At 43.0% G+C, this 16283-nt stretch overlaps 1 protein-coding gene across 1 annotated transcript in view; it reads right to left on the bottom strand.

Moving 5' to 3' along the window:
• LOC146855455 (putative tetratricopeptide repeat protein 41) overlaps window positions 1–16283 on the bottom strand; it is a 380695-nt gene that overhangs the window by 147612 nt on the left and 216800 nt on the right. Inside the window, exons 8-9 of the mRNA XM_085651143.1 lie at window positions 14537–14694; window positions 9790–9929 (exon numbers count right to left, since the gene is read on the bottom strand). Of these exons, the coding sequence (XP_085507269.1) occupies window positions 9790–9929; window positions 14537–14694 (298 nt within the window). The remainder of the gene's footprint in view (window positions 1–9789; window positions 9930–14536; window positions 14695–16283) is intronic.

Raw genomic sequence — 16283 nt, forward strand, 5'->3', positions numbered from 1 at the left:
ATTAAATAAACACATACATTTTAACTAAATGTACTACCAATGAAATAAAAATAGGTAATTTAACATACGTTGGTTTTAAAAAAAATTGATTACAAAATATTATTTATCAATTAAATGACTTTTTGTATGTTAAGTATTTCTTACACAATTTACTTCCTACATTCCATCTCACAGCTTCTTGGCCTCAAATTTAAATTGTATTTCAGCAATATTCTGTGTTGGAATGCATGTGAATCCCAGGTGTATAGAAGTATATAATGTTATGGTTGCCAACCACTATCCCAGGATGTACGTTGAGTCCTCTGGAGGATCCCTTACACTAATGGCCCATATGTCCAAGGGCAAGGATGAGCTATATATTGTTACTGACATGTAATGCTTTCTTTTTTAACCATACTACCATCTCTGCAATATAACAAGCACCAATAATCATTTATATGTATTGTTAGTTTGTTTAGAGTATTAGGTGAAAAAATATAATTGCCCTTTCTCTAAACATTGCTGGCATAAATATTCTACAATTCAGTATTCTTTGGAGAAACTCTGTACACTTGTACATTTTTTCCAGTTTGTGACCCATCATATTAAAGAAACTAAAATCACATTAATCTGCCCATGCACTGCCATCAACAAAAAATAACTCATTTTCAATTAAGGCTGAATGAGGTGTTGTTATACAATCATGGGACCATTTAGCACAGATTTCATCTTTAATCACAGTCTATATACAAAGTCCCATGGTCGAACGGATGTTTTACATTGTTCACCTTGCCTCAGATCTATTCTAGTAATATCCATTAGTTTGAATGAATACTAAGGGGCTGAGTCACCAAAGCATTTATGAGTATGGGAAATAGTACTATGTCTTTCACATGTGTGTAAGCGTCTCTGTGAATCAACCCAACTCCTTTTCAATAAAAGTGCAGAGAGGGCACGGCCCTTTCTATTTGTACTAATTGTCTATGACTATTCCTTGAATAATCCCGTTTTACTCCTGTTTTAGATGTTTTGTGGTCAATTTGCAAAGGCACTTCAGAGTATGTAAAAGAATACTCCAGGAGTCCTGCTTTATGTGCGCCTTTGTAATAGAATCCTCATTCTTTCTTAACTCCTCTCCTGACAGGCACATATAACTGCTTCATTACACCTATCCATATTATATTTCAGAAATTGTAGTTAATGCAAAGCTTACGCTCAGAGTTCAATGACGGAGACGCAGACAAGACCCAATTCACATTTTGCATTGGATAGGTTTGACTTCTCTCATACCACTCCACACTTACAACGCAATTACAGGAGTAAGCCAGGGGTAATACAGGCGTAGTAACTGCAGAATCTTTGTCAACGGAGTCTAGTGTGTATAATATTCCCCCATCTCGATGGACATGGTCTGCACAGTGCATGGACTGATGGAAGGGGCCTATGAGCCCATAATGTCGGCTTCAGCCTCAGGTGCCGATGACTCTGGAGTGTCGTGGAAAGCTCCCTCGGGTACTCGCAGAAGGAACCGCAAGAACCAAGCAAAATGTATGAGCATTTCATTTCAAGACAGATAGTAATAACGTAAGTTGTGAAAAGGCTATACACGTTTCTCAGTACAAATGTACATGTAAGCGGTTTCTTGTGGTCCTTGATTTGATAAAATAAATAAAAATAGTATTAACAACATTCAAGAATAAAAACCGCAGTCGGTTGCCTATCACTCTTCACGTTTTAGAGCAGAAATGCAGACTACATGACAATTAAAAGTGGGAGAATAGACTTAATGCCTACGTTACTCTTGCATCTCTTTTGGAGATTAGACATGCATATTTGAGAAACCTCCTTTACAAGAGGGGTGTGGTGTGACTGACAGGCAGAGGGGCTAAAGTACAGACCTTTAAATCCAACCTGCTTCTTGCAGGTGACCAAATTGGTTGCACCAGAGAGGGGGGCTATAATTAAAGGGCTTCTTCATTGTGGTCATACCTTGAAGATCTGCTTAGCACACAGGGAGCAAGGAAGGAGGGACCACGCTGCACTTAATACATAATAACCGTGGAATCGATGGTCAAGAAATGTTTAAAAATAAAAACAAAGGCGATGCCGTCCCATTCCTTACAAAGGGTTCAAGTAGCGCATAGGACTATTAACTATTTTAGCAAAAAGACCGCCGAGCCTTCAACCTGCACCAATACCTGTTTGAGGAGAGAATTGCTATAAACACACAACATTACAATATACCGATCATTCATGGTGAAATCCCTTCATCATGAACATAAACATTTAGGAAGCATCCACTAACACTACTAAGTCAGGTCTGACTTCATAAAAAAAGCACAGGTTTTCTAAGTGTATTTAGGGACTGCACTTTTTTTTTTTTAAATAACGTACAAATCAATACGTCCTATGGTGTTATCTTAACTCTCTGATGTTTCTCAGTTGTGAAATTCGTTGTGTGTAGCAGGGGTGGAATCCTGGCCTAGAGACTGCCTACTGCAAGTCGGTCTTTTGGTTTTGTATTCTCTGTAGCGGTGAGCTAGATTTTTTAATGTTTGTATGAGGAATCTAGGAAGCTCCTGGGATGCATTTAAGTAGGCAGCTCTGAATCTGCTGTACCTACATATCGAATTAACATAGCACAAGTCCACCTAGAGTGAGACAGAGTGCTATACCATCCTGTACCATTGGGAGGCATGGAGTGAGAATTACACAATTACATTTCACATATTTTTGACGCAGGGAGATTAAGTGATTGCCCAAAATCAAATGATCTTGAGCCAAATGCCAGGGCTATCATTCGATCCTAGGTCCCCAAGTTTGAAGGCCAGCAGCTCCGGCCGCCTTGACACTTCTGCTCCACGCTTTCTAAGATATTCTTCCCAGCTTGTCTATCTTGTGTTTGTCCTTCCTCTGGAACATAGTAGCCTCTTTAGCATCTGTCTGCTTGGCTTCCACAGTTCACTTTTAGTGAACTGCTTTTTTCTTTTTGCTTATGCACTCAATGAAAGTACATGTGTTTTTCAGCACCCTCCCGTGTGAGTTTCTAGCCCAATTTAGAAGTCTGAAGCACACGCTATTCAAGTCAATAACAGTATGGTACAAGTACAGTCAGAGTATACAAAACACAAAAGGTAAATTTGTTGTCTTCAAGTGTAGTGTTTTATTTAATCCTCTTCTTTTAGCCTTAGCCAACACATTTCGTCGTTTGGGGGGGAATACCCTACAACTTCCTCAGGGCTATTGTCTTAAAACGGTCCTGTGTTTAGACCTCAGAAATGGTGCAGTAAAGGAGGTCAGTAATTCCTGACTTCATAAAGTATAAAAGGTAGAGTAGTCATAATAAGATCAATTTTGGGACTCTGAAAGAGAAAATTCGTCTCCAGTGTAATGTTCAGTATATCCGAAAAGTACGTTGTAGTCAGCAGCAGGTATTTTGCTGCTGAGATAACAGGGCCCAAAGTGAAGGAACCTTGATACCGCGAATATGCAGACCTGAATGCAGGTGTCTAGCCCACCCCATCCTGCTGCAGCCATGTCATCTCACGTTTTTTGTGTTTATTTTATTCTTTTGACCATGCTACACAGCATCACCAAAAGGCACTGGGAAAGCCAATAGATCCCAAAGCACAGAATAACTGGCTTGACAAATTCTTGTTTTGAGTAATTATAGAGCGCACTTCCACCATAAGGTCTCTTGGCACTAGAGCTACAGAAGCAATATCTCACTTATGCTCTGAGCTAAGTCTTCAAGATTTTCCTAAATTTGGAAAAAAAGAAGCAGACCTGATATCAGAAGGTAGAGTATTCCAGATGCGAGGAGCAAGTGCTGAAAAACTGAAGCCACCCAACGTCTTCTTCTTAAAGGAAGGAATAGACAGAACATTCAAATGGGAAGATCTTAGATTCCAACCAGGTACATATGTGTGGAAGTGCGTTAAAATAAAGGATGGGTCGCAACACTGTAAGGATTTAAAAACAATCAGAAGGCCTTGAAGATTGATCGTTGCTCAATTAGTAGGCAGTGCAACACCCGCAGCAGGGGCTTAATGTGACACCTGCGAGGTAATTGATACAAAAGCCTTGCAGCCTGATTTTTAATGAATTGAAGTCTGCCAACTAGGCCTTTAGGAAGGCCCAAGTAGAGTGAATTAGGATAGTCAACTCTAGAGATGACCAATGAAATGATGACTTGTTTTAAAGCTTCAAAAGAAAGACGTTTACCAATGTTCTCATTTTCCAGAGTTGGAAATAACAGGCAGAGACTATAGCCCCTACCTAGGGTTTCATTGTCAATTTGAAGTCGATCACAACTCCAAGACTTTTGTCTGAATTTTTGGGACAGGCCAGAAAGCAGCATTCCACAGTTTGGGTTGTTTACCAATGATAACGATGTCAGTCTTATTTGAATTCAATTTAAGTTGGTTATTATTCATTCAATCCTGGTTGACCACCAGTGTGTTCTGGAAGCAATATTTCGATTGCGGTGAATCCTCAATAGTTAAGATCAGTTTTACGTCATCGGCATAATTATACACTTTGATATGCGTTTCATTCAAAGCACACACTAAAAGGAGGATGGATAAATTAAACAGATAGGGCCCGATTCACAGAACTAGCTTAAGACAAAATCCTAAACTTACTACCATTTACTCATTTTGGTATTCACAGAAGGCACTTACTCATCAATGAGTAAGTGCTTTCTCTGAATACCAAAATGAGTAAGTGCCTTCTGTGAATACCAAAATGGTAGTAAGTTTAGGATTTTGCCTTAAGTTAGTTCTGTCAATCTGGCCCATAGGGAGAAAGGGCCAAGCCTTGAGGAATTCCACAGGCTAACTTGACATTTGGAGAGCAAAAGGAAGGGAGCTTGACTGACTGTGCACGATCCGTGAGGAACGAGATAACCCACTTCTGAGCTGTACCTTGTAAGCCTGCAGCCCTGACATGGTCCACCAGAATTATGTGGTTGACTGTGTCAAAGGACACTGAAAGACCTAGCAGTACCAGAGCCTGGGTAGTCACTTTATCAGCAACCTTCCGCAAATCATTTACTACTGATAAGATAACCGACTCTGTGGAATGAGCTGGCCGGAAACCGGCTTGATGATAATTGAGTAAGTTGGTGTCTTCTATAAAAGAGCAGATACATCCTGCTGCATGTGCCTCAAGTACTTTTGCCAAGTACAGAAGGAGTGATATAGGGCGATATTTTTTTTATTACAAAAGGATCGTCCCCGACCTTCTTCAAAAAAGGTGCTACTGTTGCTTCCTTGAAGGCAATGAGAACCATTCCACAGCTCCAAGACTGATTTAATCAAGCACTGGCATAGACAACAGGTCTCGCCTTTGGGACCTTATAAGTGGTTAGGCAGATCTATTGGCTTTGCTAATGTTTTAGCCAAAAGTGAAACTACAGTCTGTGAAAGGACTAGAACTCAGGGATGAAGGGCTGAGGGAAGACAGTGAGAGTTAAGGAAGAGCACTGAATGGACAGCAGAGGAAAGAAGGTAACAATTAGAGAAGAAGGGCTCAGGCAAAACAACGAGCCTCCCTGCAAACCTTGAAAACGTTGTTTACCTTCTCTGTTCCATCCTGTAGCAGCTGCCCCAGGCCAACATAAAAAAAACAAGACGTGGATACCTCTTCTAGAAACAGAAACAACTTATTTGTATCAGAGAAATGAAAAGTCCCCAACGGAGATGGCCGCTGCATGTTTGAGAAACATGACATTTAAAAGATGACCCCAGACCTTAAATAAATTAGTTCACCCTCGAAACGCCCCCCTCCCTGCTGTTTGTTTAATATTTGCATAGGGAGCGGTGGGGGAAGGGAGACCTGCTGGGCTTGCACGCCGAGTATAGCAGGACTTGCCTGTAAACAGAGGCTGTATAGCAATTTAACTAATATGCGGAGAATGTAATAGATAAGTAGCACTAACAGAGCCACAGGCAAGCAGTGGTAGAGAGTATAAGGGTATCATGCAATGCAGTGCTTTACACAGTAGTTCAAGAGTAAGAGGGGAACCCACAGTCAGGACAGGGGTGCAATGGAGGAGACTGCGGCACCCTGAACTGCATTCATATGGGCTGCTTCAGTCCAGCACTCCATGATGTTTACAAAGAGAATGGAAATGGAGTTCTGCACCCACTGCAGGGCAATAAGAAGATGCACCTACATTTTTGATAAACACACTTAGATCTGAGAATAAATTATGGCACGCTCTCAGCTCAAAGTACGGAGGCTTGTTTTGCTGTCCGCAGAGCTCCCTTTCCTCTGTAGCGCTGCCCACACCACCCTGAAATCACTCAAGCCGTGCCACGTGAGCCAGCAGTGTACCTGGCCTTGCCACTCACAACTCAAGCCTGGCATTTAACCCATCCTTGAGACAATTTTTTCAAATTCAAAATTAAATTAAACTCCAGTCGAAATGGGGCAGGGCTGAGGAAGAAATAGTTTGGGAGACCGTGAGGGGAAGTAATTGGGGAGGGGTTGAGAATTAAATGCATCACTGAGGAGCTAAAAGTAAAGCTAGTCACGGCCGCTATGCTCAAACGGGATCGGCCCCCAAAGCAGAACATGATGGAAGCTCTACATGCCCGCCTCTCCAGTGTTAAACAAGCAGTTCAAGAATCCTGAGAGAGAGGAGGATACAGTTTCAATGAAGATCTGATGTGATAACATTGTGAAAGATGGGGTCACGGTAAGACTTGTTGAGCAAAACGGCACAGGGCCACAAAAAGTAGTGGTGGGGTGGGCACAGGGAGACAGGGGGCAGTGGTGCAGGCGAGCAAAGATGGCACAGGGACACAAAGAGGAGTGGTGGGGCGGGCACAGGGAGACAAGGAGTTACTGTAGCTGCCACACTGGACGCCGATGCTCGCTCCCGCAGCAAAACGGAATGGGAGTGAACCATTCAGAAGAGGTGGGACATGCATCCACCTTCAGCTAGTTGCAGGCTTTGATTCCAAAAAGACACACGCAAAAGCCAATCCAATGCGTGGGAGGAGTAAGACACACACTGGGTAGATACAAGATGCCTCGCAAGGCAGCGCATGTGCGCTGCACTAGGCTCGACCTAAAAAGCTAAGGCTAATTCAGGAAAATGGGTGAACACAGTCCTTAGCACCTGCGGAGGACAAGGGTTATCAGGTGATCCTGATTTCACTCTATTTAATAATCCCAAGAAACTATCCTTACTGATAGCAGGCAGTTCAGACAATATCATGAGATTATAGTCTTCCGCTGTTACCCCCATTAAGGCTGTCTCAAAGGAATGCTTGCTTTAATGGTCAACATCTTATCCACAATAAAAGAATTAAAAGCTAGACAAAGACTCTCTATCTGGATTAGATAGTTCATTCACAATTCTAAAGATTGCCGTAGACTTATTTGTGGAATTTATAACCCTTCATGAGAAAAAAGCAGCTTTAGCCTGCATAGTAAGCCTTTTATAATGTTTTAGTTGGAGCATAAATGCCTCCTTGTCATTCGGGGAATAGTTTTTTTGCCACGTTCGTTCAGCTTGGTGCAATTTTAAGTTACATGCTTTTAAGTCATCAGAACACCAGCTGGATGCATTATGGCTCCGAGGTGGTTTAGTTTTACAAAGCGGGCGTGAATATCACTGGCCTGTGTTATCCACCTAGCAATCTCTCCTTCAAATCTATCAACATTAGAGAGGTCAGTGTCTGTTGCCAGAGCACAGCAAGAGTTTTCCATATTGATACGAGCCCAGTGTCTGGAGAGTCGAATAGCACCAAGGCAAGGTTTAGGAAGAGCCACAGCTGAAAGTACAAATTTGATTAAGTAGTGGTCCAACCAAACACAAGGGAGAATCTCCGTGTTTGAGACTGATAGCTTAGAGGACCATACCTGGTCCAAAATATGGCCTTTCATGAGGGTTGGTGAGCGCACGTGCTGTGTTAGATTTAGACTCAATAATGCTGTGAAGTCCGCAGAATGTTGGCCACCCAGATCGTTGTTTGCCCAATAGATAAAGTCTCCTGGCATTCGAATTTTAGCATGATCAATAACTAAGGAAGAGATGTGATTCGCTATGGCTTGCAAAAAACATTGCATGTACTCTGGAGGTCTAAAATCAGGACACAAGTTAAGGGATGGATTGGAGAGTCCAGTCTTACTATGACACTGTCTAGCACTGGAATAATAAAATATTCATGTAAAGCGAACTTCATGTAGACTGATAAATAGAAAGGATGCATTTTTGTGGATAAAAGAAAAAACAGGTGAAATTAATATTCGCAGTTAGGCTAGGTCAGAACAAGTAATAGATACTTGTAAAATGTTCTCAAACTTGGAACCTTGTACAGCCGCAGCCAACAGGTTTGATTACAAGTAGGAAGGACTCAGGGGATACATCTTTAAAAATTGTAACAAGCAGTATCACAGAGAGAGGTATTAATGATATAAGTTACTGGTGCTTTCAGGCTCATGCGAGTAAGTGCAATAAAGAATATCTGTTTATATGAGATGTTTTTAATAGCGGGTGTGGCTGGCCTTTGGAATAAATGGCCCTGCACTATTAGGATAATTGCAAATTTCTGAATAAGAAAAGAATGCACAGGAACATATAAAGCATAACGTTTTAACCAAAATCAGGAATATTATAAACACAGCAGTGCCTAGTGCTACAGTTACAACATTACATATATGCCTTCTGCTGCACGACCCAACGCGTTAATGTACTAGAATGTCCGTGTTCCTCCCTTGGTGCTTAGCACTTAACCGCAGACAAGGTGGGGACAATGTCAAACTGAAATGAACACACTGGGAAGCCGGAGGTGCATGTGTTCTACTGTATGGCACAGTTCTGATGCCTACAATCTTTGTAATGCAGAGCTCTGGTCGCTGACCCTCCAGCTGCGACAAAATGAGGCCTACTCGGAAGTTTACAAAGCACAGGACCATCAGCCACGACAAAGAACCTTAGCTGACATCATATTTATAAAACATAGAAGGGGTGGATGGGGAGAGCAGGGTCTAGGCGCTAGAGAGGCCACTATGTCACTCCGGTGCACATAGTGCTTGCTCTAAGCCGGCTGGCAGGTGTGTCTGTGAATACATGTCCAGGAGTAACAACTCGCTTAGGATGAGCAGCGTTGGCACCATAGTCATTATGTAGAGGTCTGTGACCTAGAGACCAAAATGATTGATTTCATACACTGCAGATTATTTGGCTAACAAGTTATTTACCATCTCTGGTTTTAAAGAGTGAGACTGAATGTGGCATAATGACCCGCTGTATGTGCAGCCCTCAGACTACTCAGCAGCAGGAAGTCAGTTGGATCATATGTCTAATCGTGGGCTGGGTGCACACACCTCTGTGGCAGATAGGGGGCAGTGGAAGACACAAAGGTAAGTGCAGATACGAGGGTAGACAAGGACATGGGTGGAGATTGGGACACACGGACACGGGAGTCACGGGACGACATCAACCCTGCATCCCCCCAAGCAGACTCTACCCTTAGGCAAACCCCTCACTCAAGGGACATGCCGCTCCCTCACGTGCAAAGGGTTGCAGTAGTAGCAGAGTGCAACACACCAATGAAGAGTAGGGTAACATTTGTGAATACAGCCTAGCAGGTTTGCACATTGCACACAAACAACTCGCTTCTCAAACTACACCATTAATATTTCCACATAGAAATGCCTCCATTGTTGAGCATTTAAAATCAATTCACATTAAAATAAAATCACAAAATAAATGCCAACAGGGATACTTTGTGAATGATCCCTATACTTTATCAGAATCAGAGATAGCCGAGGCTCTTATGTAAACTCATTTACCTTGGAGAGGCGAGCTTCAGCTGACAGAAACAATTCTTCGGCTCCGCTTGTTTTGCTGACATCTTTCAATATTTCTGCTGCACAACATCTTAATCTGCACATATCAAGTTCATTGGATGCAAGTAAATCACATCCATTTTCTGCAATAAAAAATGCAGAGATGTTTTGATAAGAGACAATTCTGTGCAACATGCAGCGGCGGCTCCTCTGTAATGGCGGAGGAACGTTGTCCTCCTCCTAAAAGCCAGCAGAAGAAAAATTAAACGATAATAAAACAATTTTATTATAATTTTATTTTTCTCTGTCTGACAGCCGACCTGAGTCAACAGCGGAGTGGGGCCAGGGACTAGGGAGGAGTGGTAGGTGCACTTGTAAGTGTGCATGTGAGTTTGGCCGGCCGTATTACACCAGCCAAACAGACATGCACACTTAGGTTTCTCCAGCCCGAGCTGTTGCACAGCTGGGTTGGAGAAACAGTACAGACTTCCAGGCACTGTTTGAGCGGCAAAGCAGGCCGCTCAGACCAATCCCAGGGCCTCACTCATGCTGGGAATAGCATTCTCAGCACATGCTGGGAATAGCATTTCCAGCATGAGAGGAGTGTCTGGCCTGGCATCTGGGAAACAGCACAGTGTGCAGCAGTTTGTGGACATCCGGGCTGGGAGGATCGGAAGAAAGGAGCAAGGCTGCATCCGCCAAAGCTGCACGTAAGTGCCATTTATATTTTTTAATTGTCTTCCGTGCTTTTTTTTTGTATTTTCCCTCCTCCCCTGCCCCCACCACTTCACAATGCGGGCAGCCACCACTGGCAACAAGTTGAACTGGATTTCTTATTATGATCGCTATGTTTCTTGTGTATCTCAGTGGGCCAATTTCAAGTGACGTAAGGGGAACATGTACGTATACAAGTGCCCTTTATCCGGCATCCACAATGGCACAAGAGTCAATGCTTCATCTGCCTTTTCTGACTTGCACATCTTCCTCCACTACTCCATAAAATTAATGATGCATAAACTTTTGGGGAAATGTCTTCAGCCCTCAAGAGTTTAACTATCCACCCTTAGTCCTGGAAGTCAAAGTTCAGTCCCCATATTGCGGCACTTGTGGTCACAGAATTGTTTCTTACTGGGGGCATTTTATTTGTATTGTGGCCATATTATTTTTCTGTTCTGATTAAAAACCTTTTAAGGCATGTTTATATTGTACTCGTGTCCCATGGGCTTTGTGGGCAGAGTTCTGTTTTGTGCCCTTCTTTTGTAGGCCTCCTCCTCAGCCACCATTTCACCGCTAAGTTAATGGTCTAATAGCACGTGGAAGGCGTGGTAGAAGGGGCAGTCGGAGAATATGAGCCGGCTTGTGGAGCGACAAAGGCAAGCCTGTCTGTGCCGTCTGCATCAGTTAAATGGCCAAGGCCTGTACCCCGTCGGTTTTAAACCAAATATCGTTCCGGTGGTGGACTAGGACAGAGAACTATTAGGTAAGATGCCTCGTTGTGGCAATGCTGTTGATTTGCTACGAATTGAGGGCCCTTTATCCTGTGTTTGTTGTAAGAGGTTTTTCAACTGGCAAATGGGTTGCTTAAATGGAATGGCTTCAACTTCCAAGGCCTCTGGAAAAGTGTCCCTCTCTAGTGGGCTTAAAAATGCACGCTCTCTTACCGAACATTCTCAAGAAGTGTTTGATCCTCTTGATTTTCTGTTTATTACAGAGTGTTGACTTAAGACCTGATCTCACCCTGAAATCACTGCTGCGCCACCTCCAGGTTATTCCATTTTTAGACGTGATAGATCTGAGGGCCGCAGCAGCGGTTTGGATATCATCTTTCGTGACCAGAGGCGGCTCCTTCACTAAGACGGAGGAGCGTCGCCCCACTGCTTTAAAGCAGTGCAAAGGAAAAAAAAAATAATCACAGGTTATTATCATTTTATTTTGAGAATTGCAGTTGCACTACAGCCAGGTTGTTAGGGCGGAGTGATACTGGGCTCCCCTGACATCGAGGGAAGAGGCGTGGGGGCAGCACCGTAAGTGCCTGAGACAACCAGCCCAACCGTCATGCGCACTTTGCATTTTCTCCACAGGCTGTATTGTACAGCCTAGGTGGAGAACATGCCCAGTCTCCCATGTCCTCTCTGAGTGCCGAACCACATCGCTCAGTCCAATAACAACACTGCTGTAAGGCAGCTTTGTGATTGGTCAGGGGATTCTGTGAGGGTGTGTGGTCCCTGATGGAGGAGAGGCAGCGGCTGGCGACCACCAGGTAAGTTTTCTTATCTTTTTTTCCCTAAACTCCCCCACATTCCCTCGCCCCCCGCATCCATTCTCTACCAGCCACCACTGTTCCTGACACCTTACATTTTCGTTCGTTTGAGGTGGGGAATCTAAGTGGAGCAGAAAGTCTTGGATTTTGTTTTAAAGTAAGTAATTCCTGCTCATTTGCGGGCCTGGCCCTGGTTCTGGTTTTCTGGGCTCTCTGGCAGATGCTCTCTCATCTTATTTATTGCAGTATTCTAATTTAACCATATTAAGTGATTTAATTGGCATTTTGATGACTTGTGAAATCCAGATATTAAGAGTTTTTACAACAATTTAGAGGTTCTGGGTGTTTTTCAATTAGTGGTGGGTCATGCTCATTCAGCTGGCCATACTTTGGACTTCATGTGCACCAATTTCCCTTAAATATTTTTGGGGGTGCCAGAAGTTCAGGAGACGGTTTGTCTCTTTCAATATAACGGCATATTCTTGGCTTCTTGCCAACGACAATCAGATTCTGCTTCTTTGCGCAACTGCAAGTGGGGTAAGATTACGGGTCATAAATTGGCTAGCCGCTTAGCTGCGCCCCCAACCCCACTTATGGGAGAGTTTCCCAATAACCTAGAATTATATAATCAGAGGTTAGTGGATGCTGTAGATGATCTAGCTCCCTCCGTGCTCACTAACAGTAGTCGCTCCATCCCTTCTGCACCTTGGTTTAGGCCTTTGTTAGCTAAAGAAAACTTTTTTGTAAGCAATTAGAATGAAAATGGCGTTTGGCCTACAAATGTGACAACCTGATTAGATTTAAAATTGCCTTGAAAAACTTACCAAAAATCAATAAGGGAGCCAAAAACAGACTGTTTTTATACCTCTCAAGTGGAGGTCGGCAACTATGACTCTAAGAACATTTTAAACAAAAATCTCCAAGTCATTTTTACAATCTAAAGTGTTGTCAAATGATATTCTTCTATTATAATCTCTCTGTGACATGCTTTCGAATTTTTTCAAAGAAAAAATTGCAGCAATTCAAGTGAGCTTTGTGGATAATAGTCTAGAGTTGAGTTACCCTCAAGGAATTAAAAATTTCTCTCTAGCCGTTTTTCAGCCTATCTCCTGCTTGAAATCGGAACATGCTATTCTTTCTTGCAAATCTGGCTCGCCGAGGGATCCATATCCGCCTGCTATTTTTCAAAAGGGTACAGAATTTGTGAATCCAATCACTAATCACATACTGAATACCTCTGTTTCTTTGGCAGTAGTTCCAGCACCCTGGAAAATGCCAGTGGTTAAACCTCTCTTGAAAAAACCTTTGGGTGATCCTTCGATTTTAGCCAACTTTAGGCCTGTTTGCTTCTTCACACTCTTACTAAAATGTTGGAAAAACTGGCAAATGATGAATTGATTACTTTCTGGGAAAATTCTAAGGTTCTCCACCCGCTGCAATCAGTTTGTATGCCCAGACATTCTACGGACTCAGCCCTGCTGGAGGTTTCTGATATAATAAAGATGCTGGAAAGGAGCCCTAATGCTGTCCTGATCCTTTTGGATTTATCGGCAGCATTTGATACCATCTCGCATTCGATACTCCTTCAGTGTCTCTTTGAACATGCATTAAATTCACAGTGCAGAGAACCACTCAAACCATCGATTGGAAGAATAGGGCCCAAGGAAGTGGTGATAAGGAGAGGTTACAGAAAACTCAGAAGAATATGCACCATGAGACTGGATTGACCCAAGAAACTTTGAGGCTGCACAAATCACAAATGCCTATGTATGAAACTCTTATTCTGAAGAAATAGATTGGTAAGTTATTTCTTTTGAAGTACCCAAACCTCTGAATCTGTTTTTGCTGCCTTTACCAATGAAAACTAGGATTAGAAGACTAAATGGGAGTACTCAATTGTCGAATATAATCCCTTGTCACGTAAATTCATATTGTTAGTGCAGTTCGTCGGTATATTTTCTATTTTTCATGATCACAGTATCAGCGTCGGATTGGTAACGCGGGCACTCGGGGAATGCCGAGGGGCTGGTGCCGAGTTCCAAGTGTGGGCTGCTTTTTTGAGCAGTCTGGGAGGCAGATTTGGGTGGCGTCACTGTTGTTCGGATACAGCCAGCGGCCCAGTGGGTGTCTGAGTGGCCTTTCTGGAGGCAGATGGGCGCTCATTACCTCACGTTTAGCAACAGGCAGAGGTGTCACTTTCTTTCTCTCACAGGGCCGGCCCATTCATGTATGCAAACCTAGCAGGGCAGGGGGCCTGAGCAGAAGTGGCCTCACTTGTTTTCAGTCACCAGTGTAAACGAATCTGTGCATTTTTTTGCTCCCTCCCCGTTTTTTTAATAAAATTTCGCCGGAGCAGTGTTTTGAGAAAAGGCAATATAAAAATGTGGACCACTTTTTTTAGCATGCCCGGGCCGATTTTGAATCCCAATCCAACCCTGCACTGTAAGCATGCTGATACTGTTTTAAGGGTTTCACTGTGTTTTGTCAAACCTTCGAAGCCATCCTGGCAACGCGCCACATCCTGCAGTCTGTGCAGGTAGGCCACCGCAGGGTCGTAGCCAGCCGCTGAAAGCACCTGCCAGTAATGTACCAGGTCCACCTTCATCTTGTCACCGAGTCTTCTCCTTTTGTTTACTAAAGCGATAGTGCTATAAGAAAATAGACATGCATTAAATCCGTCTAGCAATGAAAACGCCTTTACATTGGCTAAATACATAAAGCAATCATTCATTTATAGTCATAAGCATAGAGACTTCTGAGCTCAAATGAGAAAGCTTGCCTCTTAAACTCTGCACAATCACTCTTTATGAGCCATGGCAGCAAATGGAAGAATGCAGGGTGCCCCTAAATAAATGTTGCATTGCACCCCATATACCCAAAGTGAGCCTGAAAACTGTTGTGAAGCTCTCTCTCCTTGCATGAGCACAGAGGATTCCAGAGGTACACACACATTTGCTCCAAAGCCATGAGGCCCAGCCCTGTGGCTGATGAACCATTTAAAGAGATCCTACGCCTTTTTTTGCAGTTCAGTAGACGAGAGAGACAGAGAAAGCATGTTGGGTAGTGGGGGTAGAGCAGTGGCTCAGCAGACTGCAAGTGTCATGGCAACTGCTAATGTGGCATGCAGAGAGGGACAAGGACTGGTTGACTCGAAGGTAGACGAAGATTTGCCTGTCCCGAATCATATACCTACTTATGCGGACTCGCGGCTACAGCTGTTCAGTAGAAAGTATCCCACTAGATGACCCCGCTCACAAATAACTTCACTTAAATAGTCAGTTGCAGCACAGAGGAAAAGGGAGGCAGCGCCATCTACACTCTTTCAAAAATGATTAGGTTTATATTTTATTTATTTATTTTGCAGATTACATAGCAGATTACATAGCACAAACCAGACCTACCACACGGAGGCACAGCATTTTACATATGATCAGGTGGGCAGATGGAATAAGTAAGGAAATGAATCAAATATATTATTAAAGTTCACATAAGGAAATATACAGTGTTAAAGTTAACATATGAAGATAGACTGCCGTAGGGCCATCAAGCATCTAGGCATGTGGAATACATAATGAAATATACAATATACAGTGGACTAATTAGCCTATGAAAGTAAATAGAAGTCAGACTCACACATACAGTCTAAAACCTTTGGCTATCTTCACAAAAACAATTTTCAGGTTTTCTTCAGGAGGGTTCCAGATTTACAGTCCAAGGTGACACTCTTGCAACAGGTCATAGCTGTGGAAGCATGGAAACCTAGCAGCCTGTTTACAAACTACATTTTGGAGTACTACAATAGTATTACAAACATGCTACAACATGAGATTGATACACATATGTGCAGAGGTCCTGTCTCTCCTGTCACTTTCTGTGCAGAGATCTCCATCCCCCTACTACAAAGACTTCCCATACGCAAATATACGTTTTATTTGTAAGTGTGGGAGGGAGAAAGGGGCGTAGCTGGAAAATGAGAAATACTTACTACAAAATGGGGAGGGGTAAAGAGAGGACTAAGAAGGTCTTGTAGGAGGTATGTGCAGCCACCCAAAAAAGTGTAAGCCTCTTCCTATTCAAAAACTGCACTTCTAAAGTTAAGACAGACAAAAAGGACCTAAAACAGTTGTAACTGTACTCCAACTCAGAGCTGGAGTAAACTCAGCATCACACACGGCCAGCCACGGGAAGTGCAACACTCTCCAATAGAAAACAATGGAAGTAGAGGAATAAAATAAAA

The sequence above is a fragment of the Triturus cristatus genome, chromosome 4_1 (genome assembly GCF_964204655.1).
Source record: "Triturus cristatus chromosome 4_1, aTriCri1.1, whole genome shotgun sequence".
Lineage (NCBI taxonomy): Eukaryota > Metazoa > Chordata > Amphibia > Caudata > Salamandridae > Triturus > Triturus cristatus.